The 25,506-nt window shown below is 41.5% G+C and overlaps 2 protein-coding genes across 3 annotated transcripts in view; both read left to right on the forward strand.

The window, feature by feature from the left end:
- The first annotated feature begins 1,542 nt into the window (after window positions 1-1,542).
- si:ch211-108c6.2 (uncharacterized protein LOC559375 homolog) lies at window positions 1,543-5,859 on the forward strand. The gene is made up of 2 exons (XM_044335842.1): window positions 1,543-1,599; window positions 3,622-5,859. Exon 2 carries the CDS (start codon window positions 3,628-3,630, stop codon window positions 5,857-5,859), a length of 2,232 nt encoding a protein of 743 aa, XP_044191777.1. The 5' UTR covers window positions 1,543-1,599; window positions 3,622-3,627.
- A 1,306-nt stretch (window positions 5,860-7,165) lies between these two features.
- The window catches only part of coro1ca (coronin, actin binding protein, 1Ca), a 36,310-nt gene continuing 17,969 nt past the window's right edge, over window positions 7,166-25,506 (forward strand). Inside the window, exons 1-2 of one of the 2 annotated variants that reach the window (XM_044371604.1) lie at window positions 7,166-7,292; window positions 22,372-22,568. In XM_044371604.1, coding sequence (XP_044227539.1) covers window positions 22,374-22,568 — 195 coding nt within the window. In that variant the 5' untranslated portion in view covers window positions 7,166-7,292; window positions 22,372-22,373. The remainder of the gene's footprint in view (window positions 7,293-22,371; window positions 22,569-25,506) is intronic. The other variant, XM_044371595.1, reaches the window with a different exon arrangement.

The following is a 25,506-nucleotide window of genomic DNA, read 5'->3' on the forward strand; positions in this document are numbered from 1 at the left end:
TACCGTGAATCTTGTTTTTTATGACTTTTTCTCAACAAGTTAATTCAAAACTAATAGTATGCTGCTGCCAGCTGTGAGTTGGGATATGAGAGCACAGACAGAAGGGGGACTATATACTTGATCATCAACCCAGTGTGCTACAGATACTGGCTTTAATGGCTAAACTATCATATCATGTACATAACCAAATATCTGTGCAGTGACTTGACTTGCACTGGTGTGTGTGTGTGTGTGTATACTGAAATTACATCATCGTGCCCCCATCTGTATGCTTTGGCAGGAGAGCAGTTTTCTAACAGCCAGGTTATATAACGTTTGGCTTCCCGTCCCTGTTTGCATGACATCAATGAATTACTTAAGTAACACGCTCTTGTTCCTCCCGGCCTATATAACTGTGCGTGTCTGTATTATGAATGGTAGGCCTGTGTAGTGTGTTGCATGTGGTGGGGCACTGAAGCAGCAAAGATGTTAATTAGGCGGTGTTTGTGTATGAAGTGACAGCAGAATAGAACATTTTAGCATCTGGGTTTTGGGTTTTTTTTTTTTGCGTGTGCATGTACTGTACATGAAACTTGACACTGGAGTTTCCAGAAATGTGAAATGGAAAACATGAAGTGTAAGACACAAAACTTGCGAACACTTAAATGACAGAGAGATCGAACAACAAACTCTCTACACTCATCCTTAGCGTGACAACGAACTTGTGCAACCTGTTTTTTATTAATGATGATTTCAAATCAGAGGCTGTTGTCTAGACGAGACGCACAGTGTAACAACTGTAACACTTTTCGAACACAAAAACACTGGCTGGCCGTCTGTCAACACAGCAGCCTTCGGCCTACAGTCACTGGGTGTGGGCCGGCCCCTCTTCCCCTTCTTCTGCCGGTGAATTCTTGGCTTCCATTCCTCCACTTTTGTTTTATTATCTGAGTATGTATCCTGTTTTCGACTGGTTACCATAGAGACCAAGAGAAACAAAAGAAAAGGGTCTAAGCTATTTTGCAGATAACTTCCCACACTCCTGGACTTTACCAGGGTGGCTACAATTACTCACCATCTCTCCCAGACACAAGCAATCTTTTACCATCTCCTACTTATCTCAACTAGGTTCCTGGAGTGCACGAACTATGCAGCCCATGACACCGGTATGCAAACAGTGTTGGGTAAGGAAAACTGCGGGGGGAAAAAAAGTGGGCATGCCTAATTTTCACACCTATGAGGCTGAGGACTAAGAATCTGACCTGGACAGCCTTATCCCCTGTCTGATTCTTGGACAAAAAGGTGAAAAAGTTAGCACTTATATATAGTATCAAAAAAATACACAGTACAGGATCACACTCTCTGTGTGCCTGAATTCACACAAACGAACATGTAGATTGAGATATTAAAGATTTTCTTACCCCAAGGTTTCTCAAAACCGCAAGTATGAGTCTCCCCTGATTGTATTAGTCAAATGTGCTGTGACATCACATGGATGTAATATAAGGCTCCCATTGCCTGTGCATCTCAGGGAGGACTGAACATCACCAAACAACCAACAAAGAGCACTCTGTCGGTCCTGGGAGAGAGAGTGATCGACTCAGCTACGACGCCTAACTGGTAAGTGTCAACCGCGACAGACCTGTACATGATAGGAGATCAATAATATATCAGTCACTCTGCATTGAGTAGAGATCTGTCTTGAAGTGGGTCTGTGCCCAGCTTGTTGTGTTGTTCTAGTCACAGCTGATAGAAAAGATACGTTTTCTTTTTCCCAGATGCTGAAACTTGCGAGAGATTCCTGTGTATTGGTTTGAATTCCTGTATGTCTGAGTATGTTGAGGCAGCAGAGCACATGGTGATCAAGTGATCGGCTTTGGGCATTCGGGGAGGATGAGACAGGATAATAGACCGGTTGTTAACAGGGATGGACTACCTTAAGGGAAGGGGTTCCCCAAATTGACTGATAGAGTAGAGTGGTGATTGATGTTTGAGGATAATCAATGAATGCAAATTCCACTGAGCTCCGCAATGTCTTTAACCTGATGAGTCTACATGATCTGAGAAGTGAGAAAAGGCAGTTTTACAACTTGTTTTATTGATCTTTTTGTCTTGTGTGTGGTCTTTTATGATGTATTTCTGGTCTTGCGCTTTATCTCTCGATATCACAGTATGACAAACATTTTTGTATCTCCTCCACACAGCTATGCCACCATTGTAGTCTGATAACATGAGCTCCCCTGGCCATGTGTTTGGCCAGTGAGCTGGCCCGTCAGATGATAAGACAACAGCAGTCATATGTTGTCACACAGAGGAGGAGGAGGAGGGAGGGGGGGTCATCAGGTCATTGTCCATTGTGCTTCACCATTTTCTCTGCTTACTACTGCAGTTTAATGGGTGAGAACTCATTAGACAATAAAAGACAGTCTCAGGGAGAAATTTGTCTCTGCAACATTTAGGCTTTGTTTTATTTAGTTTTTTTGACAACAACAGCTGCTATCATTCCTCCTCCTGCCGCTGTTATAACTAATACATGGACAGTAATCATCGACATAATTATAATAAGATCAGTAACTGCAGTCGACAGCATTGCATAATTCTGCTCAGAAAGGCCTACTTAAATACAAAAAATATCCAAGATTCATATGATGCAGAGCTCTGCAAATTCATTCTTTAATCATTGAACGGAATACTCATTAACAACATTTTTGAAATGCTGAAATCATGTCATCCTTGTTTACTGTTTGTAACATGCGGGAAAATGAAAAGACTGGACTGACTGCTACCTAATCAATTAACTGCGATGCAAAAATTCTGACAAGTGTAACAAAATACAGTGTCTTTAAAAAAATGTCTTTTAAAATATGTGGGCGAAAAGGGTGGGAAAAAGACTTGCTGACAGACTGTCATAAGACTAACAGAGGGATAAGTCAATTAGTCTGACTACAATGTCCCTGTTGTACATATCTGCTGAGATGTTGATTATTCCAAAACATTGATCACTACATATTACATTACATATTAGTACTTAAATTTGCACAGGTGCTTACTGGGAAAATTATTCTGTGTACAAAAGTTCACATAGCTACAATGTGCAAGACAAATAATGTTGCAGTGATAGTCCATCATGGCTCATCAATCCAAAACAGTTTAAAATTCACAAGTGGGATTGTTGCAAAATCTTGTGACTGTAATTTGTCTTAAAGTTGAGCTACTGTTGACATTGCAAGTGCATGAATAACCCAACAGAGGGTATTTCATTGCAGTTAAAGTCATAAGATACTCAGATTTGCTACTTTCACAAAAATGGCTCCTGTGTGACCAGGAATTGTTTGCTATGTGGTCCCTTCCCAAGACTAGAACCATTTGTTATATGTAGACTGTGGTGTTAATCCTAGGTGTCTGCTCCTCTTTCTCCTCTTCTGCTTCACTTGTCTCCAGTTGTTAGTGTATTATTCAAACAGGGAATATTAGTGAGGATGCTGAGAAAAACAGAGGCTGTGGTAGAGCAGAGATCAGTCATGGTCCACAGGCAAAACAAAATACTTGTAGGCTGGCATTCTTAACACGTGGCATGATTTGAGTGTGGTGAGAGGGGATTGGTCTTTTGTTGTGAGGTTAACACCATGTCTTTCTCCTCAGACCAGTATGGGACAGAACCAGGACAAATTGGAAGGGGGAGATCAGGCCCTCGGTGAAGGATTGGAGGAGACAGGGCCGTGCCCTGACTCTGGGAGTGCAGGCAGTCATGCAGGTGATGTCATGGAGGGAGGAAGCTCCTGTGAGGAAGAGGTTGGTAACACCGGGGAAAATTCAGGGGAGCCAGACGCTCAGGATCTGGACGAGAGCCTCGGCCAGGAGCCAGCAACACCTTCTAGTGAGAAGCACATAAATTCGTGGGTGAGTCCTTTCCCTGCGAGGGAGGTGAGACAGGGAGGGGCGGCAGGAAAAGAGGGAGGAGGAGGAGGAGAAGGAGGCAGGACTGCTCCACTGGTTCCACAGGAGACAGGCAAGAACCAAAAGAGCTGTGCGAGGATTGAGGAAAGAGCCAGGGCGTACAAGCTGCTCAATCAAGTCAAGACGGAGTGGAGGACGACTGGGGAGGCGCTTAGGACATCCTCAAAGATCAAGATGGAGTATCAGGACAAGGGAACGGTCCCACATGAGGAGATTCAAGATGAAAACTTCTCTGTGGATGCAAACTCTTCTGACAACACCGACGAGAGCTCTGTGATGGGGAAGATCAGCAGATGTGGAGCTCATGCAGCAACTAATGATGATCTCATCCAGGGAGCAGGAAGTGAGTTTTTGCACTTTGTTCAACATGATCAGAACGAGGCTATGATGGCTGAAGTTGGGAATGAAGATATTAAGCTCTGTGCAGGAACAGCGGGCCGCTTGAGTGAGAGGAAGGAACCGCCCACAGCTCAATCCCAACATCCTTTGAAAAACAGTCTGCAGAAAGAGGCTCTATTAGACATGAGTGATACCATTCACTGTAGACCTCCAAAAGAGGGAAGAGAAAGTGATACAAAAGAGGAAACACTCACACCAAAGGTCAATGACGCTGATGAACAAAGGGAGTCAAATGAAAAGCCCACAGATTCAGCATCAGATACAGTTTTACCAGTTGAACCCAGTTCCATTTTGGAGAAGCTGCTGAGGAGAAATAAAAAAGAGGCAACCCCCGCTCTCTCAAAAATAAAAGAGGTTAAAATAGACACCACAGATGTTCCTGTGGAGGTGAATGCAAAGAGGATCCTTGACAATGCAGTGACAGAGATATCCGCTGATGAAACTGATAAGTCAGAATGTCACACGAAGGGGATTTCACCCTCGTCTTCAGCTTCAAAAGCAAAATCAACAAAAGATCACCACAGCAAGGACCTGGATATGAAACCCGCGGTCACTGCTAGCAGCATGGCCTCAGATGTACTTTGTTTTCTTCCTGGAATGACTGGAAATACTATGTGTGAGAGCTCTCCCACAAAATCACATTATTGCGTAACTGACTGTCAGAGTTCAGAGAGGAACTCAACAGATGCTTCAGTCAGTGAAGAGATGGAGATAATGCCAAGTATAGACCCCTCTAAAAACCTGTCCTCAGACAACTTACCATCAGCTGCTCCACATGAAAGAATGTCATGTGGAGTGAGTGGTGTGATATCAGAGGAGTCTGCGCCATCCACTGTGCCTCCACCCACTAAAAGTGATGGGCAAATTGCAGACTCATGCCATTTTCTTACTGGTGATAAGACAGGCAGTAATTCAGTAAGGCCACCTTTACAGATAAAAGGTGCCTGTGAGGGCAAAACTGATCCACAATTTTGTGGCTCTGAGAAATCAGATATTCAGACAAACATTAAAAAGAAGGTGAAAGACTCCACTGAGGACACTGCTGCACTGGATGTGGATGCCAGCTCAGTTTCTGTTGCAGCCGGGACAGTTACCTCAGAAGAAAGCCACCAGATGACAGCCGGCATGAAGCAGGATCTTCACATGACGTTTAACACAGAAAATATGACAAAAGAGCAACCTGATAAGAAACCTGGCAAAGAGAGAGATGACAGCGTATCAAAGAGAGATAAATCCCCGAACACCCCCAAATCTAGGCCTGTCTCAGAACTCATAAGGGAGACCATCCAACTGCATGAAAAGCTGCAGCACCAGGATCGCTCAAAGCCTCCTGAAGTCAAGTCTGACGAGCAGGGTCAGTCTGTGAAGGTGGCACAGATGAAGGCGGCTTTCGACTCAGCTCAGAAATCCCCAGACAAGGCCGTCGAGAGGAAGCCGTCCATGAGAAGAGGTAAGGACATTAAAATCTACCCAGCTGCAATACATATACTGCATCATCAAATAAATAGAAATTGCAGGAAGTGAAGGACAAACTGGGGACAACAGGATAGCAGGTAAATGAATCAGCGAATCACTTGTTATTGAAAAAACAGTGAAGAAAAAAAAATAGATTGGATGATGGAGCACAGCTGTTTTCTTCTGCCAGGAGTTTGCATCACTCTGGATTTGTGAAATAACGCCATCTTGTGGTCCTCAAATACACTTGTGGTACATTGTGTTCTTCAGGAGAACTGATAAATATATATTTTAATATTGTAAAATGATATCTAGAACACTAATATGTGTATAAGCATGTGCTATTGGTTTACCACCGATCATAAACTCTACATTATATTTAATATTCATGGACATTAGAAGCAGCCTGCATAAAAAAAAAGTCCAAGCAGACTGAGGAATTACCTCTGCACACAGAGCCATTCAGCCTTAGCATAGACTTGTGTTTATATCCTTATGTTTAGTATCCATAATTGTATTCCCACTTACTTACACATGTAGGCACACACACACACAGCCCATATATGCTCTCTCTCCCTACTCCTCCAATTATTGTTGCCTCACCCTGTTTTTTTTTTTTTTTTTTTTGAATATTATGGGTCCTCTTGATATATATATATATATATTTTGCTCCTCATGCTGTCAGATGAGAGATAGGATGTACTTGTCCATCCTTCCAAAAAGAACAACATAAGTCCTATGAATTGATAAATAAATGGTAAAATTATGCTTTTCTGAATCATGTGGTATGGTGAGATAACAATAGATGCACAGAATCAGAAACAGAATCATCTTTATTGGCCAAGTATGTTTGCACATACAAGGAATTCGACTCTGGTTTAGTGGCTCTCAGTGTGCTTACACACAATAACACAACAATCTTCAGAAATATACACAAGGAATGACTTTATACAGGTAAACCCGTTTCTGTGAACTGTAAATAATATGCAAATACTGCAAAGAAGTGAAGAGTGCAAGGACTGATGAGATAAATATTAAACTGTAAAAAAAAAATGACTTTACTTTATACATACATATAGTAGGTGGTTATGTACAATATATACAGCCTGTTCAGATAGTGAGTGAAATGTATTGCCCAATTTCTATTTTAAACTAAAATATGAGCAAAACAATAACACAACTACTGCTACAAAGCCACCATGAAAACACAATTGATGGTGATTTTCGGTTACTGGGAACCTGAAGAAAGAAGGCTCCCTGTTATCCCAGAATTCACGCTGATTGGCTGCTCGAGCTGTCCGTCAAAATCCACTCGTCCACACGCTGCTCGCCAAGCCAAAGAAGGGGGCGGGACTAGCGGCGGAGTGGGGAAAGAGCCTACAGAGCGACTTGTGTCAGCAGCACAGCAGCGGCTCCGGCAGAGGGAGGAATCAACTGGGACACGCGTTGGGCTGTGTTATATCATTCGGCTTTCGGGAAGACTTTCATTTTCCTCTCAGGAGGTAGGTTATGGATTATGTGGTTTATTTAAAACATATCGGGTGGTTTTTCCCGCCTTTGAATTGTTTGCAACGGTTTTCCATTTGTCCACCTTACAGCCATCCTGACAGAAAAGTGCATGCGCTAGCTAAAATGAATCGGTATAGTCTGTAGACTGTGAACTGTGTTTTTTAAGCTAACACTAGCATTCAACGGCAGTTAATACTACTGATAAAGCCAAAAAGGGAGTTTCTAATCGATAAGCGAGGGAATAGCTGCTTTTAAAGGTTGTTTTTTTCATTCCTTCTGGTGTCGGAGGGGTGTTTCGTCCACTATCCACGACATGAAAATGAGCTGTTGTACGTTATTGAGCGGGGTGGGGTAGCTAACCATAGTGCGGCAGGAAAACTTATCTCCGAAACGATAGATCCACATAAGACGGAGGTGCAGGCAGACTAACCGCGCCCTGGCCCCTGGCATCCTGAACTGGCGTTAATACGGGCGTAAAAATACGAAACAATAGACTCAAAACATAAAATATCCAGCATTTATCTCCAGACAATTATTATTACCGAACTACCTCATTTGATCCAGGTCAAATAATCCGTAATATTCAACGTATTTTACCCACTAACACACCGGTATGGGAGATAAATGGAAAACGTAGAAGTGCTCGCCGCTTCCATGCTAGCGACCACAAATACTGCCCAAATGTCTAAATCACCGCGTCCTCCATCAGCTCTGCTATATGTCCACAACACGTGGAGAAATGTTGGTATGAAATTATCCAGAATCTGCAGATATTACCTCAACCTTCACTAGTAACGTTAGTTATAGTTGATGAGAGGAAACGCCGAAGATATGGTGCACCTGAGTGTATTCCTGTTATCTAAAAGGCTGAGTTCATCAGCATTATGTTGACAGCTTTCAGAGTTTGGGTTAATTATGTTCAAGTCAACGTTAAGATAAGATTTATTAGTGAATGGTCCTTGTTCCCTTGTGCCTCACTAATTTGATTTATCTAAATAATTCATTTTAGACTCCCACATTCGACCATATACTTGTATTTTGCAGTTGAGTCATTTAATGAGTGGTTTTACAAGTAAACAAATTAATTCCTGGATTGTGTCATTAGTAACTTAGGGCTATAGGACTAACGATTTTTTTCATTATTGGTTAATATGATTCTCGATTATGATTAATCACTTAATCTATAAGAAGTTTTACAAGAAAGTCAGTCCCAATCCCAAAGATATTCAATTTACAATGATATTAAACAGAATAAAGCAACAAATAAGCAACAAATCCTCATATTTGGGAAGCTGAAACTGGAGAATATTTAACATTTGTGGTTGACTAAATGACAAACAATTAATTGATTATTAAAATGTCAATTAACTTTCTTTCAATAGACATATCAATTAATGGACTATTTGTTTCAGCTCTGGTCATAAGTGTTATAAATTAGCCTTACCTTTTTTAATAATGTGGCTAGGCTCTGCTCTTGCACTGTGGGTAATATGATTCTCAAAAACCAATATTATCCTGGGAAATCAGTATATTGGAAATAGATCTAAAACTGAAGGTTGTAAAGAGATCATTAAAGACTTGATGGTGCTCTCCACTTAAGTCAAAAATAATCTCTGCAGTTGAGCCTTAGTAGCTGGGTGATGACCCAAATAGTCCTCACCGTGACCCTTCTGTCTGTATGTCACCACTGGCTCATTTACTTGCTCATTACAATGGGGCAGTTTGATTTGTAATGACCGTGGTTAGTGTGCCAAAAGGGCAGCATGATTTGCATATTTGGCCGCTGTCTTGAACTAGGTTACTCATCTACCGTGTGTAATCAGCTTTGGAGTTGTAGGAGTTTTCCCTCGCTGAGACTCGCTGTGGGATGCAGGGCCAGTTGAAGGCTGACAGAGCGACCCCGAGGGTTGACAGTCAACAGCACTACAGCTGTGTTTAGGCTTGTTAACCATTCCAGACGCATCAACCTCTGGTGGTTGTGCTGCAGTACAAGGTCTTTAGAAGTGCATAGCCTGCCTTCCTATGGCTGGGCTGAGTGAGGAAGTAGGTCAGGAAGCAGAGGGAAAGTAAGCATGAGATGTGAGGGAGTGTTTGCTTCTATTAACTGCAGCAAGGCACGCTGGTGTGGGCTGTGGTGAACTCTCCTATGCATTTTTAACATTTTGAAGAAGATTGCTGGGGTTTATATCCAGTATCCAATATATCCATCACATGAACTTCATCAGTGTTTATGGAGCTCAAAGCTATGACCAGCTGTTCTCTGCTGGCCATCTTTTACGATTGCCCAATATTAGGTTTCTGTTTCTGCTGAAGTTGTTTAGAAGTAGTGGTTCAAGCTAAGGCTTTGTTTTGTGCTCTAAGGAATGCGCACATTAGATAGAAAGTAGCTTAAGGTTCGTTATCGCTCTTGTTACTGTTAGTTCTCATATCAGTCTGCTGGAATAATCAGCATCCTGTGGAAAGAAGCTAAATATTCAGTCAGCAGTTTGGCCTCTGCATCTCAGTTGGATTCAAAGATCACATTCTTTGAACATGTCTGACATACCTCAGTTTGTGTCCGGTCCTGTCTGTGCAAGATACTATCTCAGTCCACACTTGCAAGAGGACTCTCTGTCAGAAACTTGCAGAAAAAAAGCTTGAAAATGTAACTGATTGTTGACTTACATTATGGGTTTGTTGTGCTACAGATGTTTTTTCCCCTGGACAGGATGTCCGGTAGTTTTTTCTAAGGACACAAGGAAGTAAACATCATTTTTAAAGACTTTTATGATTTATAAATAACAAAGGGGACAATAGATTTTGAGAGAAAAAGTCATTCAGAAAACAACCCATCCTTTGTCATTTAATAGGCCACACTTCATTTTTGGTAAATATATTGTCTGCTTCAACTTGTTTGTCTGGAAAAAGAGTTACTTGTCTATTTTTTTACATTTACAAGTAGCATAATCTATACTCACTATACAAACATAAGTTCAGATGCCCTTTCTCCTCTTTAGTTGAACTAAAGCAGTAGTTCTTTGCAGCTGAGCGATTCCAGCAGATGCACAAACTTCTTCCATTGGTCTTTCCCACCACAGCTGACAACATCTGTTGAAATGGAGCAGTGGTTCCTGCATTGCTCATTGGGGGGAGGGGGAAGTTGCTGATCAGGAAGAGGAAGGCACATGCAGGGTCCGAAATTAACACCCACCAAGCGCCACATGCGGGTAGATTTTCCGCTTGGCAAGTAAATCTCGGAAGGCTATCCACCACACTGGCGGGTAAATGTTTCTACCAAAATAGTCATGTAATAAAATATCTGGTATGATGATTCGGAGGAAATTACTCATGTTTGTCCCTATACAGTAGGGTTGGGTCAGTTTCTGGTTTTGCCGGTCCGGTCCAGTGTACGAGCTTAAACTGGTTGATTTTATGTGAACCAACTGAACTGGCATTTTTCATTAAGGGATGTCTAAGCGTCTCACACAGAGGCTCTGACACTGACAGGGCCTGCTGCTGTTGTCCACCCAGCTGGACGCCAAAGACAAGCTGAGGGAGGTAGGCTGACCCGGGCTAACGGCGCAGATCTCACCAATAACCCGGATAAACCTGGCCGGGGTGCTTACAGCTTCCAGCAGTCTGAGAGCGGCTTGTGTTTTGAAAACAACCCACAGATACAAAAGGAGGTGATGGATCATTTTACTAGCATGCACAGCGGCTAGCAGCTAGTTAGCATGGCTAGCATCGTTAGCATAGCATAGGCGAGCTGTGCTGTGTGTAGCTGTGGTGTTTCCAGCTGTTACACACAGCACCCTAGTGCAAGAAGAAAAGTTAAATTGAATGGTTGTTGTGAAGAATAAAAACAAAATGTGTCACTCAGTTGTCCTGACTGTGGCGCTGCTACAATCTCATTCACGGGCTCTCATTATGTTCCACTCAGGAGCAGCTGAGTCACATGCGAAACCTAGTGGTAAAATATGGTATTACTGGTTGGCTTAATATCAATATATAGTTAATTTTACTTTGAGCATGTTTACACTCTTGCCTACTTTTTGATATTAAGTCAACATAAGGAAGTTATGTACTGAAACAAATGTATATATGACACAATAAGACAGACAATTTTGGCCAGTAAAAAATATGCTTGGCTGTTGGATTTTGTCATCTACCAGTCCACTTGGCAGGTGAGTCAAAAAGTTAATTTTGGACACTGTGCACATGCTTTGCACTCTGAGGCTTGTGATATTTAGAAATTGGCTTGTTCTTTTGAGAAACAGGCAGATTTTGGTATTTTCCCCCTTTTTGTTGTGAGGTCTGTTGTGTTGATCATCTTATAGGAAAGGTGTTTCTACAAACCTAAGTAGGTTTATGTTCAATTTGCAATACCCCCCCCACACACATACACTCATACTCATAAAAACACTGGAGCTTTTCCTGTTGTGTGTAATTTTATAGGATTTTAAAGTCGTCTCTCTTAAACCTTGACTTTTAAGTAGGATAAGAAGTTTAGGATTTAGTCTTTTAAGTCTCCCAGCACAGAAAGTGATAGAGAGTTGGGAGGGGTTTATTGCTGGAGTACAGTTAAAGGCGTGCTTTGTGTCACACTAAACATACAGACAGTTTCTGACACATTTATGAACCCTATGTCTGAATTTAAAAAGGTCTGCTTTTCCTGTTTTGGAATGAGGAAGTTGGCCAAATCTCATCATTGGACCTCTGGTGTTGAAATCTTTTTCATCCGTGAATGTCTGGCACAGTACATGCTGTTGATCTGCGTACATAACCTTTACCTCCTCGATGGAAGAGTTCGATTGGATCTGGCGGTTAGTTCTGTCTCTGCTACTTAGCAATGAGTTGAACGTTGAGCTCCATTACTCTTGTGTCTGCAAATCTCATTTCCTCTACAAAGTATAAAAGTATACAATAGCATTCCTTGAAACACTGATGCGTAATATATTGTGTTCCAGTTGTATAAATTGAGCAGAGCGCAGACCGCATGGTCACTTGGGTTTGGAGAGAGGTGAAAAAACAGCACCTTATCTCATTGTTGCAAAAAGCACTGGAATGTAGCTGGAATCTGATTACAATGGTGGTCTGTGGCCTTGGTTACAGGAAGGGGATTTAGGTGGCGTCTCATGCGGTCTTGGTGACAAAAGGCAAAAGGCGGCCCGTGTATAGAGAGCACTGAGGCGACATCACTGCTGTGTGTGTAGTGGGGGCGAGGGGTAGCATGGGTAGCAAAGTGTGGGAAAGAAAAGCCTGTGACCAGTAATGGCTGTTATATCTCTAAAGTTAAAATATGAAACTTTCTGAAATTAAAATACCAATACTAGTGTGTATACATTAATCACATGCCACCCCGTGTGTGTGTAGGCATATTAGCATTACAATTTGTTGTAGTGATGTACTTTCTATACATGACCAAAAGTGTGGGCTGTGGCTACCAAGATGACGCTAGCAGCCACATTGCAGGGAAGTTAACAAAAACAATAATGATGAAAAGCACTGACCAACAAAGGAATTGCAAAACTAAACATGTAGCAGATAAGACCACTTGGAAAAACAGCTTTGTTTCATTTGCTGATTGTCGAATCAGCTACGCTAAGGGTGACAGAATACAGGGTAACTGTATTATGGACACCGTTTTGGCTCTGTCATAATTCTACTCTAATTCTGCTGCCCCTCCTCTCCCGCATAGCTTATCCTGATTTGTGGCTGGGATTTTCATGTTATGTCACATCTCACTCACCGAGTGCACTATGAAAACACGTAGCACCGGGGACAGTTTTGTCTCTCACCATCAATGTGAGGTTTGTATTGACAGACATTGTTAGTTCTTGTTTTGCGTCACCCATAGTCCAAAATAAACCGTTATCTTTGGGTTTCATCTTTGGACAGGTTAAATGTCATAGTGGGGATCTCATTGTCCAAGTGTTGAGGGTAAGCAGTTTAGTAAGTCTCCTCCTTGTCTCTTGGAGCTAAAACTGAAGTTTTGTCTTCCAGTAAATTTGTAAACAAGTGTTTCTTCAGTGCCTCTTTGTCTTTTATTATCAGGATGGGGCAATAATATGCAATAATATTATTGTGCATGAGCCTTGCCAACGAGAAACCAGAGTACAAATAGCTACTGACAGAATGGGGTGGCCCATGTTTTAATTGGAATGTGTGAACATAACTAAACGTGGCAGGGATGGACAACGTTAAATGTCACCTGTCACTGAGGACATGCCATAACCTTACGTGTTCTGACGTCCAGTCTCTTTCTTAAAGGTGGATTTCTCACGTTTAGCAACGTGTTTAAAACTTGTTTGATTTGGTCTCAGGAGCACATACTTTAGTAGGAAGAAAAAATAGATTTTCCTGGATAAAGGTCACCTCAGAGTGCTCCATTGATCTTAGTATTCGGTTACTGAAAAGCATCTTGGATCAAGTGACAGAAAAGGTGTTTGTCCTTCCAGTAATAACACAGGAATGAAGGAAGACATTCAGGCATAGTGGCCAAACACGAGCCCTCAGTAACTCTTTTTTTAGTGTTTCCTCTCTGTAGCTGGTTTGCAGTCTTATGTCAGAACAAAACCATTTCCCCTCGGTTTAATGGAAGGCAGCAGTCTGTACTGTGATGGTGAACGATAGTTGTGAGGGACACCCTCCATGGCCTAACCCAGTCTGCTGCAACAGCGAGCATGAAGGACCTAAATTCTTACCTTATCACTTTTCTTTTCATGCCATATCTTTACTCTTAGAGGTGTGGGGTTGTCTATTATTGTTTGACACCACTGATACATGATAAGACTGCCAGATACAGAGAAATGATTTAGTGATATACCCTAACAATTGAAATGGAAGTCTTGCACTCAATTTGCCAGAAGACCTATTTCCTCAACAGATGTGAGAGGAGTGGTGGAATGCGGAGAGAGATGCTAAAAATTGTGTCACACTGGTCGTATATCCTGTTGGTCATTTCCTCAGGCTCTAGGGTCCTCCTTCTGTCTCTGCACATCAAGGTCAGCTCTGCTGGCTCAGGAGGCAATAAGGTACATGGCTGTCCTTTCATCTGATTTGTCCGACTTGAGGTCTTCTTGCTTGAATTAGGGTTGGATCAGTGAACTGTAAGTCTCAGGATAGTGTCACTGGGAAGCACAGTATTCCTACAAGGTTTGTCTCTATCTCTCTGTGGTGTATATCTGAGGTTACAGCCACACTAATATGTTTTTGTTTTAAAACGCATAACTTTTGCTACGTTTACGCCTAGCAGCTACGCTACTCTGGCATTTTCAAACCCCATTTTCAAAGACTTTTGAGAATGCTACCGACCCCGTTTTAGTTTGAGTAAACTGGGATTGCATTTTAGTCTGGATGGGTGGAAACGGAGACTTTTGAAAACGATGACGCAATCACCCATGTTGGCTTCCTGATTGGGTCTTATCAGTCACGACATCTCCTTCCCTGATTCGTCAAACCCCTATCACGTGACACTTCCACTTCGTCGTCAGTCCAAGAAAAGAAATCTCTCGTCTTACTTTTCGCCATTGCTGTTCTTCCTTTGTAGTATTTTCTGCAACTAAGCAACCAACCACAGCGTAGACAATAAGGGGTTTTCCATACACATGTGCTGGCTTGGCTTGACTCAGTTTGACTCAGTGTGTCAGCCCAGTGAGGCAGGGATTTTCATTTCCATTACAACAGGACTACCTGCTTGAAGGTGTGTCTTTAAATGATGATGACGCGCTTGTCTTGAGCAGCGCCCTCTTTAGTGCTGTTTACGCAAGCTCCCAGGAAGTGTGCTGGCTGTGACTACTACTTTAAAGGAGTGGCTGTAAAACAGCAGATAATTTTTTTTGGTGTCACAACCCCCAGGAAATGACTCGTTTCACTATCAGAATTTGATCCTTTCGATCCGATAACATTTTGAAATTCTAGAAGAGCCGCCCATTGAATCATTTTATCACATTCAAGTTAGCGCAGGGCTTAACCAGAAGTTAGCCAGCTTGCCCCTGAATGATAACGAAACCCATCTGACGTCACCACAACCTGCTTGGAGGCAGGTTGGGTGCGCTTTGACTCGAATTCGGAGATGGTTCATCTCAGATGCGACTTGATGCAACTCGACGCATTTAAACTGGTAATGGAAATGCAAATCAATGCGGCATGGTTTGACTCGGTACAGCCAAAAGTGCCAGTGGAAAAAGGTTAAATCTGCTGTAATGGGACTGAGTGCACAGTAAACTCGGCAGCCACACATTTCTCTGTTCTATATTTCTCTGTTTTGTGTCTTCAGGTTAGGCTAACCCATTGTTGCTAACTTTGGAGCTAACCCCCTTCACTTTTCCAGCATTTGGGGAAACAACAGACGTGACTTTTTAGTATTTATAAACTGACACACTGTAGTCTGTACTGTACATCTACTGCCAGACTGACAACTTACTACTAACCTTTTCCTCTGCCCCGCTCGCATCCACCGTCACTTCTCTGCCCCCCAAACATACTCCTTAACGGAGCCATGCTACCAATAGTTTCCCAGGCAATGACAGAGGTTGACTCACGTACCGGAACAGTGCTGCTCAGAGACTCCCAAACGCTGTTGATTTCAAATCAAAATCAAATATTAAACTTTTTTTGGGGGGGTCTGTCGGGGGTTCTCGTTGTGTCATTATGGAGAAACACAGATTCAGTAAACATTCAGTACGTTCAATAAACGTTGAGTATAGTTAGACCCAGCAGTCTCCATTAGGTTGGGCGAGTTCAAAGTTGTGAAAACAACAGGGGTGTTTTGAATACACCCCCGTTTTCACAGGTAATTTGTTAGTCTGTACCTCTCGCCGCAGGAAATAATGGATTACTCCTGGAAAGCTATTGATGTAGCACTTTTCTCCTTTTGAAAATAACTCGGAGATTATTCGACCAATGAGAATTTAGTCGGACGAGAGCATATCGACCAACTAATCGACCAGTCAACCAGCAGACTACAGCCCTAAAAATTTCATTTTTTTTCTACAGTTTTCATTTTAATTTGTTCATTACAGTGTGCTCCACTGAATGAACCAGTGCTCTAGCAGTTGTTCTTTATACATATTTTACTCTGTGTTGACTATGTTTACTCACTTCCTTAGATTTCTGTGATAGCTGCAAGAGTCGAACAGAAAAATTATTGTCTTATAAAGCCTAGTTTTGATGAGAATGATGCTGCCCTTCTGGTTCCTGTTTGCCACTTTTAAAACCCAACCTAACCCAAAACTCTCCAATGCTCTTCAACTGCCTGAGCATATTTAGGATAAAATGGAGGTACAACATATCTACTTGAGTTTGTTGTGCTTATGAAAACTGATGTCACATAGACAACATATTGCAACCATGCCTTTTGTCTTTTATTAAAACCACCAACAACCAGCCTCAAATCTTTATGAAGTGTTGGATCCACTGGTGCTTGAAGGTTTGTTACACTCTGAATAGTTAAAATTAGCGTTTCATACAGTGACACATTTCATGCCTTTTTATTTAGAGTGCACAATCACATTACTTCCGGTGAGGTGATTCACTTACGGTCATACTCCCAGCACTGTTGGACACCTCTGTTCGGTTCAGCTTCCGCTTTTGCTTCACTCAGATCATGCTCAGTATCTGTGTCAGGACAGCTGCTTGTCAGCGCATTTAACGTGCTTTCAGTTTTGAGCAATTTCACACAACTACATTGTCTACAACTTCGAATCAGTGCCCAGCACAAATAGTTACCACCATACCAGCAGAAACATTTTCTCCTGTCCCTGGTTTCTGTGTAGGCCTGCTTGTGTCGGACTCAACACCAGGTGCAGGGTTGGGATAATGATGTTCTTACGTAAGGGTCCCGCTGAATAAGGGAGTTTTAGGTTTGGCATTTCCCCATGGCAGGGTTAGGTCTACATTTTCCAGTGAGAGAGGTGAGGTTTGTTTGAAACCTTGAAAGAAGGTATGCCTGGGAGGCAAAAAAAAACACAAGTCCCGTCATGTGTAGCTTTAGGGTCCAACATGATTGAGTCCTGAGTTTAAATTCCAGGTCTGTGTCTCTGAATTTATAAGATGAATAAGGATTGGTTTGCAAATGACCCTATTTCATTTTGGCTTGTCTAGCTCATCTTTCCATGTGTATCAGTGGGAATAGCAATTGAATCTCCTTCAGTGAGGACCCACTGACTAAGAAATGGTGCTATCTCTCTAAAGGAGGATTGTCAGAATACACCACCTCACAACAAGGCTTACTCACCAAGACCCAGTGTTGCATAATCAGCTGCAGCCCCACCCAGTTTGCTCTGACCTACAGCGTGTACACTGATACAGCCCAACCCTCACCATAAAGGTTTCATATCCAGTGCCTGAAGTCTAGTATAACAGAGATTACTTTATAATCATGTCATATAAACAAACATGAATAAATCTGGTGACATCTGAATTTTTGAACATTGACTGTTAAGTTATTTTGGTTGTAATCAACATTTGTAGAAATTGTGTCAGCTTTGGCAGATATGAGCAGGGCTAATCAACATCATTTTGGGACACAACTGGCCCTGAACACTAACATATGATATTAAACATTTCCTGCTGTTTGTAGAGCTTTGGATAGTGTGACTGGGGATCTTTGTGCAGGCCCAGACTGACCTCAAGAATGCAGTGATTGTTTTGTCTAAACTAGTCACACTATTGTGGTGATAAACCAACACATCTAATAAAGTTCTCCTACCTAAAACAATGTGTTGCTCTGCTGCAGATGAACAGATCCAAGAGCAGCAGGATAGTTTCACTGCTCGCTCTTTATTGAGATTTGGAAAAGCTCAATACCGCTTACATGGGTTATTGATTGGAACAGCCTTTATTCAACAAACAGGTGATTGACTAGTGTTCTGTGATCAAACTGTTCTGGACAGTTGCACCACTTGATAGATTGACGTTGGGTTTTGCCTCTAGCTTCTCAAACTGGAAAGACATGGTGGCTGTTTGTAAAATGATGTATTTGATCAGTTTAGTTAAGATTCCAACAGCTCTGCGTTTTATCATTGTCATCTAAACCTCTTCCCATAGTTTGCTGGCTCCCAGTTGCTCAGCTCAGTCGATTTGTCAGTGGATGTTTTCCAGACTAAGATTTCATAGTGAAATCTGAGATCATTAAAGTCTGTTTGGTTTTGCAAGGCGAGGAGAAATTCCAAACCTGGAGATATGATTAAGTTTAACAGTTGTTTGACTTTTGAAATTAACAGTAACCTTTAAAACATAGTTCTTAGTTAGTTTGTATTTTTAGTATTGTATTGTGTTTCTTTGTTGGGTTGGTATTTCCCTAATGTTGCTAAGCAGCATGTCTGTGTTACGAAACACATATTGCAGCCAAGTGAAGACGCATGCATTTGCCCGTGGCATAAGAGGATTTTTTTCTCTTTAGTTTTTTTTTTTTTAACCTTTGACACAACTTGATCTCCTACTGTTGGAAGTTGAATTTATTGTCACCTGTTGTGAGCAAGACTCAGCAGAATACCCAGGATAAAGTGCAGCATGGCCAAGAAAGCAGTTATATTTTCCAGTGATGCAGATTCCTGTAAAGAGTTGTAAGATGTTGAACCTCCTGATGGATGTCCAGAGAGTTCAGCATCAAGCCATTATGTAACTCTAAAATATCGTAGAGGAACTTTGTCAAAGGCGCATTTTCACATCTACATTTTCAGCTACAACTTACTTGAGAGGACGAGTGATCATAATAGACCTTTCTTTGCTCTGCCAGCTAAATTGTTGATGAACTGGCAATGTCCTCTTTAGTCAGTTATTGCTTTGCTCCCCCTTTTTTCACTCCCTCCTTATTAGGAAAGAGTCCTCACTCCAGCCAAGAGAACATATGGTTCCATTAGAGAACCAGTAGGGACTAGCACTAATTGACCACTTGCAGTGGCCAACAATTAGTCTGTCAAGCACTTGAGTGCCTGCAAAGATTCAATTTAAGATGTATACCAACCTCAACTATCTTCCAATCCCATATAATACAATTTTCCCTGCTATATCTTATTTTAAAGGGGTTTTATCCTATGTTTGCTATTGTATTATGAAAATAAGTATGACATGGGGGAAGTGAGCTGAACAGTCACATTCTGGTGTTGTGTTTTAAGTTTGTGGAAAGCTGCTAGTCTTTGACCAATATTTTAGACAGAACATGGACCAAATCAATCTTAGTAGCTAAATAACTTTGTTACATAAATTCCCACAACACTAATGTCGCAAGAAGCCAAATTTGTATTCTTTTGGGTGGTGGTTAACAAGACTGTGGCAGGTCCAAACTGGCTAAAGTCCCAATCTTTTCTGTCTTCACTAACTGTAGTAGAGTTACACATTTGGCAGGACAATCACAAGATTGTTCAAATAACCTAGGGCTTTTCTCCACTGCATCAGTTTACACACAAGCACACCAGCATGTGGTGTAGAGAGAAATGTACAGAGTTTGAAGTCTCATGAAAACACTGCCAAGATAATAAAAAACCTTCAACAACAGAGAAAGAAGCAGCAGCAGTGGTTTCTGTTCACACCATTACAAAGTTTTCTGACACTGTTATTAAGTCTGCCACTAGACAGGTAGTTGATTTAGGTGTCTGTTCACATGCAGCTTCTATCCCAACCAGACAGATCTATAGCTCTAAAGGTAAGCAAACAAGCCTCACCCTCACAAACAAGGTTGTCCTTGTTGAGTGTTGCCCCAGACTACCATTGCATTACTGTAAGGACAAACAACTCTTCTTTTCCCTTTTTGACATACTTGAAATGTAATTGCAATAAGAATCACAAATAGTTGTGTCGTTCACAACATAGACTAACTTCTGTTTTAAAAAATATTTAAGACTGTGGTGTTGGACAGTTTAAATATTTACACTTATTATTCTCATACAGGTACAAGACTGTAACATGCTTCCAAATTAATGCAGCTAACTTTTTAAAATAAAAAAAGCTCCATACTTTTATACACTTTTCTCTGCCTTTTTTCTGTTGCTCAGACAATCAAGACCAGTTAGCTGCCAGGTATGTTTCATATTGCAGTTCAGTGGGCCAAGGACACGACTGAATGGTTTGACACACAGTGAACTGGAGTAAGAGCCTAAAACTTGTGCCTCTTTTTCAATTGTGGTGACACCAAAAATCAGGATCAAATTGTGAGATTCTCAAAGATTGTATTTGTCTTTTAGCTCACCATCTATGTTTGTAAATCTAAAAAATGAACAGTTGTAATGACTGGTGTGTTTTACGGAAGAGTTAGGGAGTTAAGACACTCCCACATCCCTACAGGAAGAGCTTCCTGCTTGTGTTGTCCTGTCGGAAACATGCCATACAAGCGTTTCTCGCTTGCTCTCATTCTTCTTCTCACACACACACACACACACACACACACACACACACACACACACGCACACACACACACACACACACACACACACACACACACACAATGGAAAACCACTGCTGAAACATGTCCCACATCCTGTGCAGTTCTTTGGTCATGTTGGTGATTCAGGCTGGGAAACTGTTACCATGTGCTGTGTCAAAAAATAAAAAAAGGATTTGATGAGCTTCACAAAACCGAGACCACTCAGGAGCTTTTGTCTGTCTTGATGTTGTAGGTTAGTTCGGACTTTGGTTTTGGTCATTTATCTGAAACTGGCCAGATTTCCATTATCTTTGGAAGTGGTCTGTTATTGTAAGCTGAGCAGTGGGACTTGTAGCTTTTGAATGGGCTTGTTTTCCAAAGCTCTCTTGTCTGCCAGCAGATTCTTGTCTAGGTGAAGATTTTAGCTGAACCAGCTACAAAGTCTGTTTTTGTTTGGATTGGATATGTCCTATTTTCCTTTGGAAGTGGCTCTTTGAAAGTGTGGCACAGATAAAGGGTGCTCGCATTTCAAATGTTGGATATTTGGCACAACAAAGGATGAAAAGAAACTACAAGGTTTTGAAAAGGGTTTTGAGTCATTTGAAACATTTATCAAGCACGTTTAATGTCTTTTGGAGCTGAAACAATTAATCGATTGGTAGATCAACAGAAAAAATATTATTTTGAGAATCGCGTAATTACATTTTTAAGTAGAAATGCCAAATCATTCGCTGTTTCCAGCCTCTCCACTGTGAGGATTTGCTGCTTTTCTTTGTTTTGTGTCATTATAAACAATATCTTTGGTGTCTTAGGCTGGTTGGACAAAACAAGACATGAGACGACATCAAATTGTGCTTTAGGGAATTGTGATGGGTAATTTTTGTAAAAAATTATGATTATGCTGGGGATTTTATGTCTTTTTGAGATGGCGCCAGTAAAGAGATGACATAGCGACATGGTGCTTCATGGTTGGCTGAAAATAATCGTTAGTTGCCGCCTGAATTTTGAGACAATTGATGCAGTTTTAAATTGGGTCACACACACTAATAGTTTTATTGCTAGTGAACTGTGGTGTATATCTGCTTGTAACTTATGATTGAAGGATCTATACATGCTTGCTGTGTGATTAGCAAGCAGGCAGAGTATAGATAAGTCAAGTCAAGTTTTGGCTTGAAATTATCTCATTTCCTCCTTCTTACTTAACAGAAGAATTAAGAGTTGTGAAACAAAATATAGAAAAGTCTTAAAGAATGAAACTGGAGCTGAACCATCACTGTAACTTGCTCTTAATCTACAAAATGTGTTGGTAATACTCCTCTATGAAATTGTTAGCACCACAATACTCCCAAATTCCTGGGAGACCTTTGGAGTAGTGAGTAGTAATGGTTTGTTACAAAACACTCCTGGAGCAAGAGAGTCAAACATCTGCAAAGGGAATGTTTTGTGGAAAAAAAGCTCACACATGAACTCAGTCTGTTCAACAGCTTTGCTGCAGTTTGTGGACGGGATGTCTTGTGTTCTCAAGTCTCGCAAAGTAGCTCAAGTAGTCTATGTGTAATAAATGTGTTATTTCATATTGCAGTTCTGTTTGTTTTCTTGTTAGTGTGTGTGTGTGTGTGTGTGTGTGTGATTATAAGCCTTTTCATTGTTTTCATTTCAGCGCTATTTGACTATCAGTAAGTTTGCAAACATACTGTATGTTCAATCCTCCTCCTCTGCTCTTTGTACAGATATGAGACGAGTTGTACGGCAGAGCAAATTCCGTCACGTCTTTGGCCAGGCGGTGAAGAATGATCAATGCTACGATGATATCCGGGTGTCAAGGGTCACATGGGACAGCTCCTTCTGTGCAGTTAACCCCAAGTTTGTTGCCATAATTATTGAGGCCAGTGGCGGTGGAGCTTTCCTCGTTCTCCCTCTTCATAAGGTAAGTTTATGATGTATCATAAAGTTATTAATGAGTGGGTTAACACTGGACATGTATAGTGTGTTTGTACAGAGTTAATCAGTGAGAGCTGAGAGTGTAGGAATAGAATTAGTCACAGTAAGACAACTAGATGGAGATAACCTGGTTGTAAAAGCATGTTTGCATTTACTTTATGCCGGTTCAGAAATGCAATCTGAGCGCCTAAAATTGCATTGATTAAAAAGCTTTGTGTTCATTTTTTTCATCACTTGTTCTAAGATGAAAACAGCTAGTTTATTTGGCTTACTTTGGTGTACTTCCTTGTACTTTTGTGACGTTTGTGTTGTCTTTTGGTCATTAGCTGGATGCAGGTGAACATAATGTGCGCTGTCAGTGACTGTTGTCATCTCTGCAGATAAGATAACTCATAGTCTGATGTTCTCTATGCATATTCATGCTCCAAAGGGGAAAACCGTTGTTTGATTTACATGAAGGGCCTTTCCTCTAGTACAGGAGAAAATTGAAACCCAGTCTCTAATTTTTGAGATCACACTGTCCAGCTACAGTCACACAGCATAATAGCTAACAGTCGCACATGAACGATTAATGGTGTCCATTTTCTGAATGATCTTGTCGCATGATGTCCGACCTCCCTAAAATTTTAAGCATTCATTATTAGAAAACCGATTTGAAGGTAGCGTGTTTCTTCTTATTCTGAGAAAAAATGATGCATTGAAATGGTGTAATGCTACCCTTTTAAAGGCATTGTGGTGTTATGCATGTGATGTTTTTGTTACAGATGATTTAAGCAGATCAAATTACGTCTGGATATTTTTAGATGAGGTAAAAAACCTTGTCTTCACATCAGTAATGCCGTAAGAGTATGAAAGTCATTCTATCTGAGGGATTATATTTAGACCAACATGAATGTAAACATGGCACATAAAAGGTAGAGACAGTTGAACTTTAAATCTTGATTGCTCTTTGATTTTTTTTTTAATTTTTTTTTTTTCTTTTAGAGCAACAGACCATTTCCCATGTTTTGTGTACAGTAAACAGTCATTTGCATTTAAAACTTAACCTCTTACTGCAGGACTGCTGACTCTTCGTGTCAGTGTACCGCAGGATTAATGTTTACCAGTGGGTTGTCAACACACCCTTATGTGTACAACAGAAACTACTCCAAAGCCCTGGAGCCAACAGTCTTCTGATCCTTACCTCCATATAAGGAATCGCTCCACTCCAACTGGAGTTACTCTTGGGTTGGGCAAGAGACACATTTGAGGAGTGTTTGGCTGTAAATAAGTTTGCTGGGTGAATACATCCCTCTCTTTTGTTCTAGTCATGTTGTCATAATTGGGCTAATTAAGGTGTAATAGATTCTGATTCTACTCTGAATCCAGCAGGGTGCTCTGGCATGTCCCCAGAGAGTCCTTGGATGCCATTATGGTTGATAGCAGTGAATTGCAGGCCGCTTGTGTTTCTGTTTGGCAGCTCCAACCAGTGGCCAAGTGGCAGGTTCCCGACTCTGTGAGTGACATAAGTACTGCAATACTGTTGACAGATCTAACCTGTGCCTGTAATTAGTGCACGCCAGTACACTGCCATGTCATCTGAGACGAATCTGGCATAGGCGACCGGATCCTCAGGCCTGTCATCACACGGCTTACACCTCTCAGCACCTCATTCAATACGGAGCTTGTACTGGAGGTGGGCTGTGAACTCAACTGGTTTCACACTCCTCCTGCCCTCCTCTCTGTGTCTTGTGTTTGACTGAGCTGCCCTCTGCATGCCATGCCCCAGTACAGTAACAGTGTGTCTACCGAACAAAGTCTACTTTCACTTCTGAATTAAAAAGTAGTGGGAGACTGAGGTCTTTATGTGCAGCGCAAACCTCGGGCAATTTCCTCAAGTGAGAGATTAAAAAAAGCTCTCTTGATTTTTAGATCTTCCTACATACAAGCTGGCAGGCGTGACACAAGACTAATCTCTCAGATACAGTGTTTTTTCCTAATTTCAACAGTCCATTCATTGAGAGACTGGAGCTGAAAGGGGAATACCATGTTATTTATGAATTACAGTATGTTGTGCATGCAAGTTATGACTTTGGACAGTGTGACCAGTTTTTATCACCACCAAACCAGTTTCACAGCTTTGCATAATAGAGAAAGTCAGCTGCTGGGACATTAGCAACAACAAGAATTTCAGATCTTAAATTAATGCGTATTCCCTTTTTTTTAACATTTATTTTTGGCATTTATCACTGTGTTATCCTCACATGAGTTTTTGTGAAAAAGCAGGTCCATCTGGCAATCTCAGTATAGCCTCAGCTGGCAACGCAGGTCTCAAAAGTGGGGCGATGCTGTTCTTGCAAACAGTATGACAAGACTGCACTGCAGTCGGTCGATTATTATTACAGAGTTCCCCCTCGCACCTGAGATCACTGTTTATAAAATGAATAAAAAAGGATTACGGTGTTGCCTCTTAATTAGAAAATGGTTAAACTAATTTGCCAGGCATTTGTACAACAAATCAAGTGCTCTTCCTTTGGTTATTATGCCGTCTGTACAAAGTGTCTGTTTTACTTTATGTGCTTTTGTAAGACTCAGCTCTGCTAAGTGCCTGATTGAAGGACACTTGGGTCTCATTTCATTTTTACTGCAAGGACACACACATCCTCTAAACGCCCCCACCTTCCCACCCTTTCCCGTCCCTAATGTGAGGGTGCATCTGTCCGGCTAACCCATCTGCCTATGCTGTGTTGCTCCCAGTCTCTGTGGGCAGCCAGCTGCTCAGGGCCTTTGTCCTGCGCTTACTCCCAGCGCAGCCCTTTGTCATTACCACACTTCGCTTGGGGAGGGGGGGGGGGCAGAAGTGTGATGATGCTCCTTCCCCCTTCACAATTAAGCCATATGCAACTGTGCACCGTCTTTGTTGTAGTGATGCAATAACAGTGGGA

Source organism: Thunnus albacares, chromosome 2 (assembly GCF_914725855.1).
Source record: "Thunnus albacares chromosome 2, fThuAlb1.1, whole genome shotgun sequence".
Taxonomy (NCBI): domain Eukaryota; kingdom Metazoa; phylum Chordata; class Actinopteri; order Scombriformes; family Scombridae; genus Thunnus; species Thunnus albacares.